General features: G+C 38.7%; 1 protein-coding gene across 1 annotated transcript; it reads left to right on the top strand.

Annotated features, from left to right (window-relative positions):
• Positions 1-386: 386 nt before the first annotated feature.
• LOC127965094 (serine/threonine-protein kinase 24-like) lies at positions 387-15676 on the top strand. Its single transcript, XM_052565656.1, has 11 exons — positions 387-487; positions 3126-3356; positions 4906-4962; positions 6234-6342; positions 6463-6620; positions 7047-7232; positions 7860-8002; positions 8101-8221; positions 14484-14561; positions 14731-14861; positions 14939-15676. The coding sequence occupies exons 1-11, from the start codon at positions 467-469 to the stop codon at positions 14955-14957; spliced, it is 1254 nt and encodes a 417-aa protein (XP_052421616.1). The 5' UTR covers positions 387-466; the 3' UTR covers positions 14958-15676.
• Positions 15677-15851: the final 175 nt, after the last annotated feature.

Genomic DNA, 15851 nt, shown 5'->3' with positions numbered 1-15851 from the left:
ATCTTGACTTCTGAGAGACACTGCCACTCTGAGAGGCTCTTTTTATACCCAATCCTGTTACCAATTGACCTAATAAGTTGCAAATTGGTCATCCAGCTATTCATTATATGTTCATTTAACCTTTCTGGCCTCTTATTTCTACCTTTCCCAACTTTTTTGGAATGTGTAGCTCTCATGAAATGCTAAATGAGCCAATATTTGGCATGACATTTCAAAATGTCTCACTTTGTAAATTATTCCATTCCTTTTTTACTCACAATTTGTACAGTGTCCCAATTTTTTTGGAATACGATTTGTATTAAGCCTGTATTCGTAATCATAAGAAGAGGCATTCTGCTCTTTGACCCATTACTGTGGTAGAGAGTGGGCGTGTCACCGCCCTGTTACACCCACATGATAAAGAGCCCTGATGGACTGACTAACACATGAGAGTGAACAGCATATTCAGGAAGCAGCAGCCATCGTCATGGACACTGAAGGATCAAAGGTACTGTGTGTTTGAGTGTGAATGAGAGTTTTCTGGTTATTTTTTTTTTTTTTTTTTTTACAGTACGGGTCTGATGCCAGACAAGTGGGGAATTTGTAAAGTAGGTGAAGTTAATATTTGTAAAAAATAAGATAAAAAATGCTGTTGAAAAAATTGCTGTACCAGCAGAAACATTCTATAAGTAAATTACTTTCAGTGACTTTGCCACAGTAGAAGTTTGTAATTTTAGTATCATTTCAGTTCCACCCAAGGTTTTTTTTTTTTCTTTTTTCATAAGGTCACTTAATATTTGATGACCAAAGTGCCATTGTTAGTGGAAAGGCCATGACTGTGGTCATTGTAAATGACGTGTGAGCGATTAGACTAGCAGTGTATCTCTCTTCTGTTTCTGCATAAACTTCTTTAAAGGGGACATATGATGTTATTTCAAGTTTTACTTTCTCTTTGGAGTGTTACAAGCTCTTGGTGCATGAAGAAGATCTGTAAAGTTGCGAAGAATAAGGTCTCAAACCCAAAGAGATATTCTTTATAAAAGTTGAGTCAGCAACACCCCCCTAAAATGGCTCGTTCTAACATGCCCCCACATGTCTACATCACAATGTGGGAAGATTTGTATAACAACACGCAAATGTTAACCCAAAGTAAGAAGGCATAAGTTTGATTCTCGCTGTTGCCGTCAGCACCATGTTGTGGTGATGTTTTTTCATTGTGAAAGCAAAAATACTTTGTTTGGCCTTCTAAAAGAGGTCACAACTACAAATCAGTGGTTAAGTTGTATTTACAACTTAACCAGAACAGTTCAACCCAAATATTTAGTGTGCAGCACATTTTATGTTTCCTGATCCTGGGAGAATAGACTACAATGCCAGCTGTTCTGACTCCCAGTCTATAATTACGTTTACATATGTAAAAGATTTGACACTGATGATTCAAACGTGAGTTTTGAGCAGTGTAGAGCAGCGGTTCTCAATCCCTGTTCTTGCATTCATGCACGCTGTGCAGACTGAGCTAGACTGGCCGGCAAACATCAACAACCTTCCTTTCTGGTATTGTAGTACTTTTAAAGTTTTCTCTGGTTAAGGACACATGATGTAGCCCAGCGGTTCCCAATTCCAGTGATCGCACACATATTTTGCATGTCTCACTTAGTCAACACACCCAATTCAGATGGCCAACTCTAGTTACGTAAATTAACTTTGTTCCAATTGATATGATCCCTAGACCGTGTTCATTGCTCCCTACTTCCTGAGCAGGGGTTTTCTTCACTTCAAAACATGGACCGGAATTGGGAACTGCTGATGTAGCCTATTGCAGTAATGTTGTCTCTGGTATTCTGGTCTGTAAGCATAAATGCGTTCAGGGGCATGGCTTTGGGCGGCGATTGCAGGGAGGGTGGGACGTTCGCTTTCAGTGCTATCAGGGCACAGGGACCTGAAAATGAGAACCACTGGTGTAGAGTAGAGCTTGTTGTTTGTTGTTCCTCAAATCACAAATGCAGACATGGTTTTATGTTTTACATGGCAAAAAAATACAGCATAAGTCATTATAATCCGTAAATGTCCCCACTGGATGCAACAAATGGCTCGTTTTTTAATGGGTTTTATTGTTTTTGTCTTGTCTCGCCAGTGTTCTGACAGGGACATGCATCACTGTTTGACAAGGGATGTAACATTTCCATCACACACTTGAGGCATTCGGCCAATCACAAAGCAATGGATACCTGGCCAATCAGAGCACACATCGCTTTTCAGACCTATGAGCTTTGTAAAAAACGACATGTTACAGAAAGGCGGGGCATAGAGGAGAAACAATAAAGTACAATATGTGGAAAATAATGTTTTTTTTTTTTTTTTTTTTTTACCTTAAACCACATAAACACAATTACACCAAATACACCAAATCATTTTCTTTTAATCAACATCATATGACACATTTAACATTTAAACAGTCCAAATGTGCTTGTCATTGCTTTGTGCTGAAAGTTCCTTATTGTCAAAACATTAACTTGGCAACCACTGCCTCAAGTAAAAAGAATATGCAAGCATTCGTAGGACTATATAGGGCTAGATGCTGGCAAATTGCTGGATCATTTGTGCCTCAATAATGTTTTAAACTAAAGCTAAGGTATTCCAGTACGAAATAATTCCTTTGGGAAAAGCAGGATGCACCTGCCACGTTCCAGCAAAGAGAATTGCAAGACTTATTTGGATGAAATTGTGATTTATTTGAACATCTGGTAACTGTAGCAGTGTTTGAATTCCTCTCTAATATTAAACCTTTGCATAATAGGCTTAGTGCATTTCATAATAAAGTTTATAATAGACACCTGGGGATTCTTCAGGAAGCCATTAAAACAGACAATGTCAGACATAGATTTTTCTTCAGGTTTATTGACAGAAATGGGCTTTGGGTGTTATGCAGATGAGAAAAATATCTACATCAACTGTGTGTGATCCATAGCGTTTGTTTGACACCATTTGAGTCCCAGTGGTCTAGTTTTTTTTTTTTTTTTTTTTTTTTTTTTTTTTATTGACTTGAAACCTTGAAAGGATTTCTAGCATTTCAAATTCCAGATTTTTAAATGTTTTCAATATACAACTAACTAGAGTACTTCTTATTAGTTTTCTTTCTTTTATAGAGTTTAAACGTTGACCTGGAGAAACTGTTCACCAAGCAAGAGAGGATTGGGAAGGGGTCGTTTGGAGAGGTCTTTAAAGGCATTGACAATCACACGCAACAGAAGGTCGCTATAAAGATTATTGACCTGGAGGAGGCTGAAGATGAAGTGGAAGACATCCAACAGGAGATCACAGTCCTCAGCCAGTGTGACAGCCCCTTCATCACTAAATACTATGGCTCTTATCTGAAGGTGAGGCCCATGTACTTAAAGCAGCCATTAAAGCAGTTTAATGTGTATCAGTCAGCTTATGATGACTTAAGTTGGATTTAAGATGTAAGCTGTATGGTATTTGGGGATAGCAGAGGTCCCAACTTGTTTTGGCTGAAAATGTTTTCTTTGGGAGAAGTAGAGTAGAGTATATATATATATATATATATATATATATATATATATATATATATATATATATATATATATATATATATATATATATATATATCTTGAACATTGTGATGTACTTATACTTGACTAAATTGCTGCTTGGACTTTTGCATTAATCTTTGTATGATCAGATATATATTTAATCAGTAAATACACAGTAAGTAACCAAGTGTAAATATCAGAATCAGAATCAGAATCAGAATGAGCTTTATTGCCAGGTATGTTTACACATACGAGGAATTTGTTTTCGTGACAGAAGCTCCACAGTACAACAGAATGACAGCGACAGAACATAAAACACATAATAAAAGAATAAAATACAAATATGTAGACAGTGAATGACAATATACAAATGACAATTGTAGGCAAGTATATTACAAAGTGAAGTTATGTATGTACATATATATTGTGTGCAAAATTTAAGTGTATACTAAGTATGTGTGTTAGATAAATAAAGTGTGTGTGTATATAAATATAAAGTGTAGTGTGTCCGCCGTTATTATAAGCTGTTCATAAGATGGATTGCCTGAGGGAAGAAACTGTTCCTGTGTCTGGTCGTTCTGGTGCTCAGAGCTCTGTAGCGTCAACCAGATGGCAACAGTTCAGAGAGGGAGTGTGCTGGATGTGAGGGGTCCAGAGTGATTTTGACAGCCCTTTTTCTCACTCTGGATAAGTACAGTTCTTGAATAGATGGGAGAGTTGAACCGATGATTCGCTCAGCAGTCCGGACTACTCTCTGTAGTCTTCTGAGGTCAGATTTAGAAGCTGAGCTGAACCAGACAGTTACTGAAGTGCAGAGGATGGATTCAATGATGGTGGAGTAGAACTGTTTCAGTGTGAAACAGTTTCAATATCTTAGTACTTAGTACTGTTTCAATATCTTAGTGTGAATAGGCCTTTTGGTTGTTAGAATAGCTTTACATAGGCAAATTTCACCATAAAAGGACTGGCGAGCTCCCAAAGAGAACTGGCTATGGTTGTGAGAGTGTCCTATATATTTGTGGGCCCACTGCTCCTGGGTGCCTTTTTGAGATCTGATACCTTTCTCCTGAAGGGCTAGCATCTTGCAGAGCTCCAACTCCAATCCTAGTCAAACACACGAAGCAGCTAATCAAGGTGTTTAAGGTCACTTGAAAATAACAAGCAGGTGTGTTGGAGCAGGGAAGTTCGCAGGAAGTCCTCCAAGAGCAGGGTTGGCTACTCCTGGTTTACAGCTAATGGGAACATCTGGATGGAGTGACATTCCCAGAAAATTGGTCATTTAGATCTTTAAGTTTGGTTCATGAATTTCGAAATTTTTAAATGACTGCAGCTTGTTAGACACCAAGACAATATTGACATAATAACTCTCTTGCAGGACACACAACTGTGGATCATCATGGAATATTTAGCAGGGGGGTCTGCTCTGGATTTGGTGAGAATTTTTATTTCCTTAACTTTATTGTCTAGTACAGTCTATATTTATGACAACTTGGAAAATTTAAAAGTGTATAATTTAAAACAATATTTAAAAAAGCATATTTCTGCAAGTTGCTGTTAAAGGTACAGGTTGTAGGACCTGTCACTAGAAGGCGCACTACCAAAACAATAACAAACACGTGGTTTGATGATGCTAAGGAATGATGGGATTTGTTGTCTTCTTCCCACCCTCTCTTGGCCATCAGTCAGATTATATGAAAACGATTACCACTTGTTCAACAAATATATACATTAGTGTACACAATAGCTGGGCATACATAGCAAACGCGAGTTCAACGATTTGTGTGAGTAGATTACATACAATGCAAAGACTCGATCAGACATGTAATCGCACGGGTCTAGAGACGTGATGCCCTGCGTTTGGTGTGTATGCCCCATAATACTAATCTTGTTGATCGTTATAATAGCATACGTTTTCTGTAAAATATGAATCAAAACAACTCACCTGTCGAGTAAAACACAAGCGAGATCGGCATATCTTTCTAGTTGAAGTTTGTAGCGAAGCTCTCTCCATCTAGAAAATGCAACACTGATATTGGTCCTCACTCTTTCTCTCCTCTTGTCCAAAACTTTTCTTGGTTCGTTTGGTTGGCCCGTACACTTACGTTTATTGTCTTACGTCCTTGTCGACAGAACCAGCGGCAGATGGTAAACAGCAATTATGTAAATAAGTATCACAAGCCACCATAAAACTTGCAAGAAGAAGTAAATGAGGAACTGCTTGAAGCAAGCTAGTGGTTTGCTGGATGTTAGATACTACTTCCGCATTTGTCCATGACACTGTTGTCATGTGGTTTCTACGTCAGTAAAGGCAGTAACAAAGGGTAACTAACGTCATTGACAGGCGACTGCACTGCCCCGTGTCACTGTTCAGAATGGGAATTTTCTCAATATTTACAAGTAGTTGAAAACATTAGAGATATTGTTAGTAATCAGCTGGACAAAATATATACAGTTTTTTTTTATATTTTACTGCAAATATCTTATGAATTGTACATTTAAGCACTATTATATATGCTAATTATGATACATTTTGTTTGTAGACTTTAAAGTTGCAAATGTCTGGGGTCTGTATCTCATTTAGAGTTGACGGGAGGAATTAGTGTAGTTATAGTCATGTAGTACATAATTATACTTGTGTTTTTACAGAGGTTTAGAGCCCTACACGTTTAAGCTCTTCTAACAGGCTTGTCCTTTGTTCTACAGCTTGGACCTGGAGCTCTTGATGAGTCCCATATCGCCACCATCCTCAGAGAGATCCTGAAAGGTCTGGATTACCTGCACTCCAAAAAGAAAATTCACAGAGATATTAAAGGTACATGTTCCATATTACCTACAGTTTTCTTCCATTTAAAATCTCCAGCATTTCGAGATGGCACTTCTGTTCTGAAAAAGCTCAAATCATGATGTGATTTGCATTTGTGTGTTTCTCTAGCCGCTAACGTCCTGTTGTCAGAGCAGGGTGATGTGAAGCTAGCGGATTTTGGTGTGGCCGGGCAGCTCACAGACACACAGATCAAGAGGAACACGTTTGTGGGCACTCCATTCTGGATGGCACCAGAGGTCATTAGACAGGCAGATTATGACTCAAAGGTCAGATCCATTGACTGTGTATTGTACGTAACAAAGTTTTAATCATAGCCTGGCATGGGTCAGTAGCTGGTCAACCAACCTGCTCTTCTACCTTCATGCGGACTTCAGTTCCAGTCCTGCTCCAACATATCTGACTGTTGTTTTCCACTTATCCTGAACACTTTGAATAGTTGGGGCTGAAGCTAAACTCTGCAAGAGGGTAGCTCTCCAGGTGGAGTGTTGGCTATGTCTTATTTAGCCACTCTTTTCCATACTTTGTAAGCCTTTGATATGCCTATTGATCTTTAGGAAACACCAAGCTCCATTTAAAGTTATTATCCAGAGTCGTTATATAATAAGTTCTCAACAAGGGCAACAACATTTGTGTAGCACATCGCACATTTTACCACATGTAGAATAGGTCACTTAGGTGTGTGTGTTTTGCAGGCAGATATCTGGTCAGTGGGCATTACTGCCATCGAGCTAGCAAAAGGAGAGCCACCCCACTCTGATCTTCACCCCATGAAGGTGTTATTTCTCATCCCTAAGGAAAACTCACCCACACTGGAGGGAAACTACAACAAAGCTCTCAAAGAATTTGTAGATGCCTGTCTCAATAAAGACCCCAACTATGTAAGTGCAGCCTGCATGTTTATAGGGATTTACAGGTGTGCTGAGTTAGACCTGGAGCTACATTTTGCTAGAAGGTAGTCCTTCAGGAGCAGGACTTAACAACACTGATAAAGCAGGGTTTCTCAAATCCAGCCCTGTAGGTCAAACCCTAAACCAGGGGTCTCCAAACTCTGTCTTGGAGGGCCGTTGTTCTGCAGAGTTTAGCTCCAACTTGCCTCAACACACCTGCCTGGAAATTTCTAGCATGCCTAGTAAGACCTTGAATAGAGGGTTCAGGTGTGTTTCATTAGGGTTAGAGCTAAACTCTGCAGGAAACCGGCCCTCCAAAGCCAAGTTTGGAGACCCCTGCCCTAGACAAACCCACCTACCTGAAATGTTGTAGTAACTCAGAAGATCTTGATTGGCTTTGCTCAGGTGTCTTTGATTAGGGTTGTAGCTAAACTCTTCAGAGCATTGGCCTTTCGAGCTGGATTTGAGTAACTCTGCAAAATAGTCTTTGGATTTTTGCATGTATAGCGGTGGTGGACTGCTTTGACCCTCGACTGGCGCTTGGGGGCCACAGCTGCCCACCCCAGATGTATATAGTAATGTATAATCAAAAGATAATGTCTGTATTGTCTCTGCCAGAGGCCAACAGCTAAAGAGCTTTTGAAACACAAATTTATAATTCGATATGCCAAGAAGCCATCATTCCTGGTGGATCTTATCGACAAGTACAAGAGATGGAAAGAAAAACAGGCCCGCAATGAGTCAAGCTCTGATTCTGAATCGTAAGAATCTTAAAAAAAGAAAAACATTGGCACATTTAGTTATATTTATAATGTAATTAATTATTCACTGAGAAAATGTTGTGTGTATGTGTCTTCAGAGATGATGATGAAGCATCTGGAGAGTCTGTGGCTGATGACTGGATCTTTGGCACTGTCATAGGACAAGAGCCCACAGTGAATCAGAATGAAGTCGTAATAAAAGAAGAACCACACAAAGAGGTGACATACGCCATTGTACAAAAACAAAGTAGATCATTTTTGTTTGTAAGACAGCCTTAAGAACAATTAACAATAATGGGTTTGGAATGATAAACAAAAAATAAGTGGTTTTTGGATGTTAGTGGCTCATCCTTCCATCTATTCTCTTGCTGCTTGTCCAGGACCAGGTCACAATGGCAGCAGGCTAAGTAGGGCCCCCAATATATCCTTTTCCTTCCACAGCTCCTCCTGGGGTATACCATGACAATTCCAAGCCTTCCAACATGGAGGTCTCCCCAGGCTCTATTCTCAGTTGGACATGCCTGGAACACCTTTATTGGGAGACATCCACATCAACTGGTTTATAGAAAGAGGCAGGTCTAAATGAATGTCTCAGGGATGTGATACCTGTGATCTCATTCTTCTGGTCATTACCCAAATGCCATTACCATAGTTAAGGGTCAGAACATAACTTGACTGGTAAATCAAGAGCTTCACTTTTGAGCTTAGCTCCCGCAACGGTCTTGTACAACAACTGCATTATTGTCGACACTGAAATGCTTCACCTTTAAATCTAACGATCTGACCTGCCCTCAGGAGAAAATCACTCGCTAACCAAAGTGGGAAAACCTTTTTCCAACTGGGAACCACATCCTCAGATTTTTGGAGGTGCTGGCCCTCATCCTCCCTGCACCCACTCGGTTGCAAACTGCACACCCTTCACTCCCGGTTGTGCTTTGAGATCCTGTCCTTGAATATCACAAAGAGGGTCGGGGCAAAGGACTGTCCTGATGGAGTTTATCAGTCACTGGGAACTAGCTTGGTGGATAATGTTGATAGTTAAAGGGACAGTTCACCCAAAAATGAAAATACTGTCATTAATTACTCACCCTCATGTTGTTCCAAACCCATTACACCTTTATTCATCTTTGGAACACAAGTTAAGATATTTTTGATGAAATCTGACAACTTTCTGACCCTGCATAGACAGCAATGCAACTTAAACGTTCAAGGCCAAGAAATGTAGTAAGGACATTGTTAAAATAGTCCATGTGACATCAGTGATTCAACCATAATGTTACGAAGCTACACAAATACTTTTTGTGCACAAAGAAAGCAAAAATAACTTTGTTCAACAACAACTCTTCCATGTCAGTCTTCGACATCTATTTACAAGAGTCTGCCTAACAGTGACACGCGCGTCAATGTATTGTCATCCCTTTATATTAATTTAATTAATTAAATAGGCTATAGCCTACAGGATAATAAGCATTATGACAACACACAAGGCTTGCCACAAAGAACCATTAATGATTATTATGTGTCTAAATTAGCACGGAGACATTTAATTGTTTAGTAATAAACTGGTGTTTTTTGTGTCGCTGCTAAGATGAAGTTGACCATGTAGACTCACCATGAACGGCGGAGAGAAATGCACATTTCATATGGATTACATAATTAGATTATAGTCTATTTATTTTTGTTTGAAAATTTTAGTTTAAAAGTAGACATTTCAAGCTTTCTGTAATATATCGCCTTATCTTTCTTTTTAAACCCTCCAACTAAAAGATTTAAGACACTACTTGACCCAAAATGTCACCCAAAGTTTCTACAGCTTTTTTCTTAGCTATTTCAGAATCTGGAAAAAATTACTGGGGCTAACTTATTACTGCAGTCGGTGGAGCAATATGAATGTGTGTGATGTACGGCATGATGATAAATGCTCGTCACTTCTGCTGCCAAAACTTTGTCAGCCTGTGAGTCATTTGGTTTATTGAAAAACGATTGCACTGATTTGCATGTTTCTTGATGATGTGCTTTTTTTTTCTGTGGTACTCACATGCACCATGTCGCTTCACATCGTATTTTCCACCATGTCCCACAGAAAAACTGCTTTTGCATAAAAAGCTCTCTCTGCTTCACCATCTACAGGTTTAACCTGACCGAACAGCGCACGCTCTCTCCAAATTGAAATTGTTGAATGTTGAGGAGGCGTTCGTGCACCAGTCAACAGTTTGATTGATGTACGACTCAGCCTATCGACTAACACTTTTATTGCTCTCCTCTGGACTATTGGACATAAGTTAACAGTATGCTTATGGACGTATCCATGTATTTATTAGGCAGGGTCGAATGAAAAAGCGGGACAGATGCTCAATTTGCGTGAGGCGGGACAAAGGGTAAAATTGCTGTACAATGTAAAGCGGGACAGGTGGTCACTCTATTCGTGCCAGTTATTCAGCCAATAAAGTGTAGGCCAATGTCAAGTCAAGTCACCTTTATTTATATAGCACAAAATACATTGCATCAAAGCAACTGAACAACATTCATTAGGAAAACAGTGTGTCAATAATGCAAAATGACAGTTGAAGGCAGTTCATCATTGAATTCAGTGATGTCATCTCAGTTCAGTTTAAATAGTGTCTGTGCAATCATTTTCAATCAAGTCAACGATATTGCTGTAAATGAAGCGACCCCAAAAAAGCAAGCCAGAGGCGACAGCGGAAAGGAACCAAAACTCCATTGGTGATAGAATGGAGAAAAAACCTTGGGAGAAACCAGGCTCAGTTGGGGGGCCAGTTCTCCTCTGACCAGACGAAACCAGTAGTTCAATTCCAGGCTGCAGGAAAGTCAGATTGTGCAGAAGAATCATCGGTTTGCCTTTGGTCTTGTCCTGGTGGTCATCTGAGACCAGGTCTTTACAGGGGATCTGTACCTGGGCTCTAGTTGTCCTGGTCTCCACTGTCTTTCAGGGCTGTAGAGGTCCTTTCTTGGTGCTGATCCACCATCTGGTCTGGATACGTACTGGATCCGGGTAACTGCAGTGACCCTCTGATCTGGATACATCTGGTGGCTACGGTGACCTCGGAATAAGAGAGAAACATACTAATATTAGCGTAGATGCCATTCTTCTAATGATGTAGCAAGTACATCGGGTGTTATTGGAAGTGTTCCCGGTTCCGGTTTACCTAATTAATGCAACCTAAAAATCCTTTAATGGATTTGGATATTAAAAGCATATTAGTGTGTTATGTGTAAGCCAGGTTAAAGAGATGGGTCTTTAATATTGATTTAAACTGCAAGAGTGTGTCTGCCTCCCGAACAATGTTAGGTAAGTTATTCCAGAGTTTAGGCGCCAAATAGGAAAAGGATCTGCTGCCCGCAGTTGATTTTGATATTCTAGGTATTATCAAATTGCCTGAGTTTTGAGAATTTAGCGGACGTGGAGGATTATAATGTAACAAGAGCACATTCAAATAATGAGGTGCTAAACCATTTAGGACTTTTTAAGAAGTAAGCAATATTTTAAAATCTATACAATGTTTGATAGGGAGCCAGTGCAGTGTGGACAGGACCGGGCTAATATGGTCATACTTCCTGGTTCTAGTAAGAACTCCTGAACTATTTTGAACATTGAGCATTTTGATCTGTAGTTTGTTTACTAAGCATGCAGAACAACCACCCAATAAAGCATTACAATAATCTAACCCTAAGGTCATAGATGCATGGATTAACATTTCTGCATTTGACATTGAGAGCATAGGCCGTAATTTGGATATATTTTTGAGATGGAAAAATGCAGTTTTACAAATGCTAGAAACATGGCTTTCTAAGGAAAGATTGCGATCAAATAGCACACCTAGGTTCCTAACAGATGACGAAGAATTGACAGAGCAGCCATCAAGTCTTAGACAGTGTTCTAGGTTATTACATGCAGAGTTTTTAGGTCCTATAATTAACACGGTGTGTTAATTAATATGGTGTGTTTCACCAGGCCGCAAAGAAATATAGAGCTGAGTAATTTCAGCATAACAGTGAAAGCTAGCACCATGTTTCCTGATGATATCTCCCAAGGGTAACATGTAAAGCGTGAAGAGTAGCGGCCCTAGTATTGAGCCTTGAGGTACTCCATACTGCACTTGTGGTTGATATGATACCTCTTCATTCACTGCTACGAACTGATGGTGGTCATATAAGTATGATTTAAACCATACTAATGCACTTCCATTAATGCCAACAAAGTGTTCTAGCCTATGCAAAAGAATGTTGTGGTCAATTGTGTCAAACGCAGCACTAAGATCCAATAGCACTAACAGAGAGTTACAACCACGATCAGATGATAAGAGCAGATCATTTGTAACTCTAAGGAGAGCAGTCTCAGTACTATGATACGGTCTAAATCCTGACTGGAAATCCTCACATATACCATTTTTCTCTAAGAAGGAATATAATTGTGAGGATACCACCTTTTCTAGTATCTTGGACAGAAAAGGGATATTCGATATTGGTCTAAAATTAACTAGTTCTTTGGGGTTAAGTTGTGGTTTTTTGATGAAAGGCTTAATAACAGCCAGTTTTAAGGTTTTGGGGACATATCCTAATGACAATGAGGAATTAATAATAGTCAGAAGAGTATCTATGACTTCTGGAAGCACCTCTTTTAGGAGCTTAGATGGAATAGGGTCTAACATGCATGTTGTTGGCTTAGATGATTTAAAGGGTTAGTTCACCCAGATAGCAAAATTATGTAATTAATAACTTACCCTCATGTTGTTTCAAACCCGTTAAACCTCAGTTTATCTTTGGAACACAGTTTAAGATATTTTAGATTTAGTCCGAGAGCTCTCAGTCCCTCCATTGAAGCTGTGTGTATGGTATACTGTCCATGTCCAGAAAGGTAAGAAAAACATCATCAAAGTAGTCCATGTGACATCAGAGGGTCAGTTAGAATTTTTTGAAGCATCGAAAATACATTTTGGTCCAAAAATAGTAAAAAAAAAAAAAAACATTGACTTTATTCAGCATTGTCTTCTCTTCCGTGTCTGTTGTGAGAGAGTTCAAAACAAAGCAGTCTGGATATCCGGTTCGCGAATGAAATTGAACTGAATTGTTCGGTCCGCATCTATAATACGCATTAATCCACAAATGATTAAGCTGTTAACTTTTTTAATGTGTCTGACACTCCCTCTGAGTTCAAACAAACCAATATCATGGAGTAATGCATGTACTCAAACGGTACACTGACTGAACTGCTGTGAAGAGAGAACTGAAGATGAACACCGAGCCGAGCCAGATAATGAACAAGAGACTGACTCGTTCACAAGTCAAGAACCAGTTGCATCGGTTTTTGGATCACCAGTAGTTCTTTCGGACAGTTCGATTCAATAAACCGGTTGAAGAAAACGGTTCACCGGTTCTTTTGCGCTCGATGTAATGGCGTCATTTGTGATGATTGCCCTTGATTTAAGCCTTTGGTTTACCCACGCTCATAACACTAGCACAGAATCAATCACCAAAACAATAAGTTCGGTTCAGACGCTCTGTGTGTCGGTTTCCTCCATGCTGAATCACACATGCGCAGTATCATTCATAAAATTCTAACTGACCCTCTGATGTCACATGGACTACTTTGATGAAGTTTTTCTTACCTTTCTGGACATGGACAGTAGACCGTACACACAGCTTCAATGGAGGGACTGAGAGCTCTCGGACTAAATTTAAAATATCTTAAACTGTGTTCCCAAGATAAACGGAGGTCTTACAGGTTTGAAACAACACGAGGGTAAGTTATTAAATACATAATTTTGCTATATGGCTGAACTAACCCTTTAACAAGTTTATACAATTCTTCCTCTCCTATAGTAGAGAATGAGAGAGAGAGAGAGAAAACTGTTCCTCAGGGGGTCTATAGTGCACTGTCTGATGCAATACTGTAGCTGACGGCTGAATGGTTATAATTTTATCTCTATTAGTATCGATTATAGAAGTAAAGTAGTTCATAAAGTCATTACTGCTGTGATGTTGGGAAATGTCAACACTTGTTGATGCTTTATTTTTAGTTAATTTAGCCACTGTATTGAATAAATACCTGAGGTTATGTTTGTTATCTTCTAAAAGAGAAGAAAAGTAATCGGATCTAGCAGTTTTTATTGCTTCTCTGTAGGATAGGTTGTTTTCCTGCCAAGCAATGTGAAATACCTCTATGATATGCTAAGGAATTCGGATGCATCAGGAAGGTCTTTTGTGGTAGAAGTGATGGTTCTTCCATACTTGTAACAAGAAGTAGAATTTACAATTTTGGCTATATGAAGTTTGCACAAAACTAAATAATGATCTGATATTAAATGAATATTTTTCATTATCAACATGGATATTAAAATAACCAACTATTAAAACTTTGTCTGCAGCCAGAACTAACTCGGATGTAAAATCATCCCTGTATACGGTAGCCAGTACAAACATCACAGGAAGAACAAACGTCTGCCTTTCTCTCATTGTTTAGGTGCCAGAGAGTACAAAGAAGCCTCCGCCCAAGAGCAAAGAGTCTATGTCCTCTATTATTTTACCATTGTTTGCAGAGGTAAGAATTTAATCCAGATTAACCTTCCAATTTACGTTTAATGTATTTGCTGATGTTTACCTTGAGTGGAACTTGATCAGGCAAATGAATGTCAGTGCATACTGAACTAACAATGCTGTATATAATGAAAGTCTCAATCACAGAATGGATGTGTTTGTTTTTCTGTCAGCTAAAGCAGAAGCAAGGTGTTTATAAGCCGGCGGTGTTAGAGGAGCTGAAGCAGGCCATGCTCCTGGCTGAAGAGACATGTCCCGAAATCACTGACTCAATGGTCACAGGGGTGGTACAGAGATTAAAGAGGTATTTACAGCACCCTGCCTGCAGTGCCCAATACGTGTGAGTTGGTGAGAGTCTGATGTGTGTTTTCTGCCTCACAGGTTTTCATCTCAACACTGACTGACTCTCGGTGCCTCTGCATGAAGACTCTTTCTTCTGTGGGTGTCTGTATTATCTATTTTGTGCTTTGTGTGTTTTAATATGGTGGAATTGTGAATAAGCCATTTACAATCCCAGTTACTTGGTGTCTGTACATAAGTGTAGAAAATGTGGATTGGATTTGTTTAAGGACCCCATGGAATCATTTGATATTTTGTTTTCCTCAATAATTCTTGTAAGAGAAAGATTGGAAACGTAAAAATAATAATAATAATAATAATTGGTCAGCTCAGCCTTTAAATGCATCAAAGCTCAGCTATCTCAAGGGGTCTGTGTATATCAAAACTTTTTTTTTTTTTTTTAAACAGAGCTGTAATTTGTGTAATAATAAAATCACTATTGTGATTTACAGTATGGACACAATTGTCCTTTTGCTAGCATTGCTCTTAAAGATGTTTGAAAAAAAAGGCTGTAATATTAAAATCACTTATCACTTTTTTTTGCCCTTTAACATATTTGTAATTCGTTAATGGTGATTTATTTTATACCATATCTGTACAAGTTTTATGCCTACTAATTCTATTCTATGCTGTGGCTAGTCTCAGCTTAGTTTTTTTTTTTTTTTTATCTTTATTGTAGCACCATGCTAACATGCTCATGAAGATTAATTTAGGAAGAGAGCCATGGTTTTCATTTGTATGGTCAGTTTTTTTCTATTTAACTCATTTATGATTATTAGAGTACAGCAAACTAATTGAATTTTAAGCTGAAGTATAATATAGAATAGCATAATAACAAAAATATAGGTTTGGCAAATCTCCTTAATAGTTGATTCTGTACAAAGCAGAACAGGATATATATATATATATATATATATATATATATATATATATATATATACACTAGCTTTCTCTA

Source organism: Carassius gibelio, chromosome B9 (assembly GCF_023724105.1).
Source record: "Carassius gibelio isolate Cgi1373 ecotype wild population from Czech Republic chromosome B9, carGib1.2-hapl.c, whole genome shotgun sequence".
Classification (NCBI taxonomy): Eukaryota; Metazoa; Chordata; class Actinopteri; order Cypriniformes; family Cyprinidae; genus Carassius; species Carassius gibelio.
Note: the sequence above shows the minus strand (reverse complement) of the source record. Positions and strands in the feature narration are given on the sequence as shown.

What these genes read in the sequence shown, in the direction of transcription:
- LOC127965094 (XM_052565656.1), top strand. Translation starts at nt 467, where the DNA reads ATGGACACTGAAGGATCAAAG. An exon ending in AGGCAGATTATGACTCAAAG is followed by an intron (nt 6,621 to 7,046) that starts GTCAGATCCATT and finishes TGTGTTTTGCAG; the next exon opens with GCAGATATCTGGTCAGTGGG. An exon ending in TCAAGCTCTGATTCTGAATC is followed by an intron (nt 8,003 to 8,100) that starts GTAAGAATCTTA and finishes ATGTGTCTTCAG; the next exon opens with AGATGATGATGAAGCATCTG.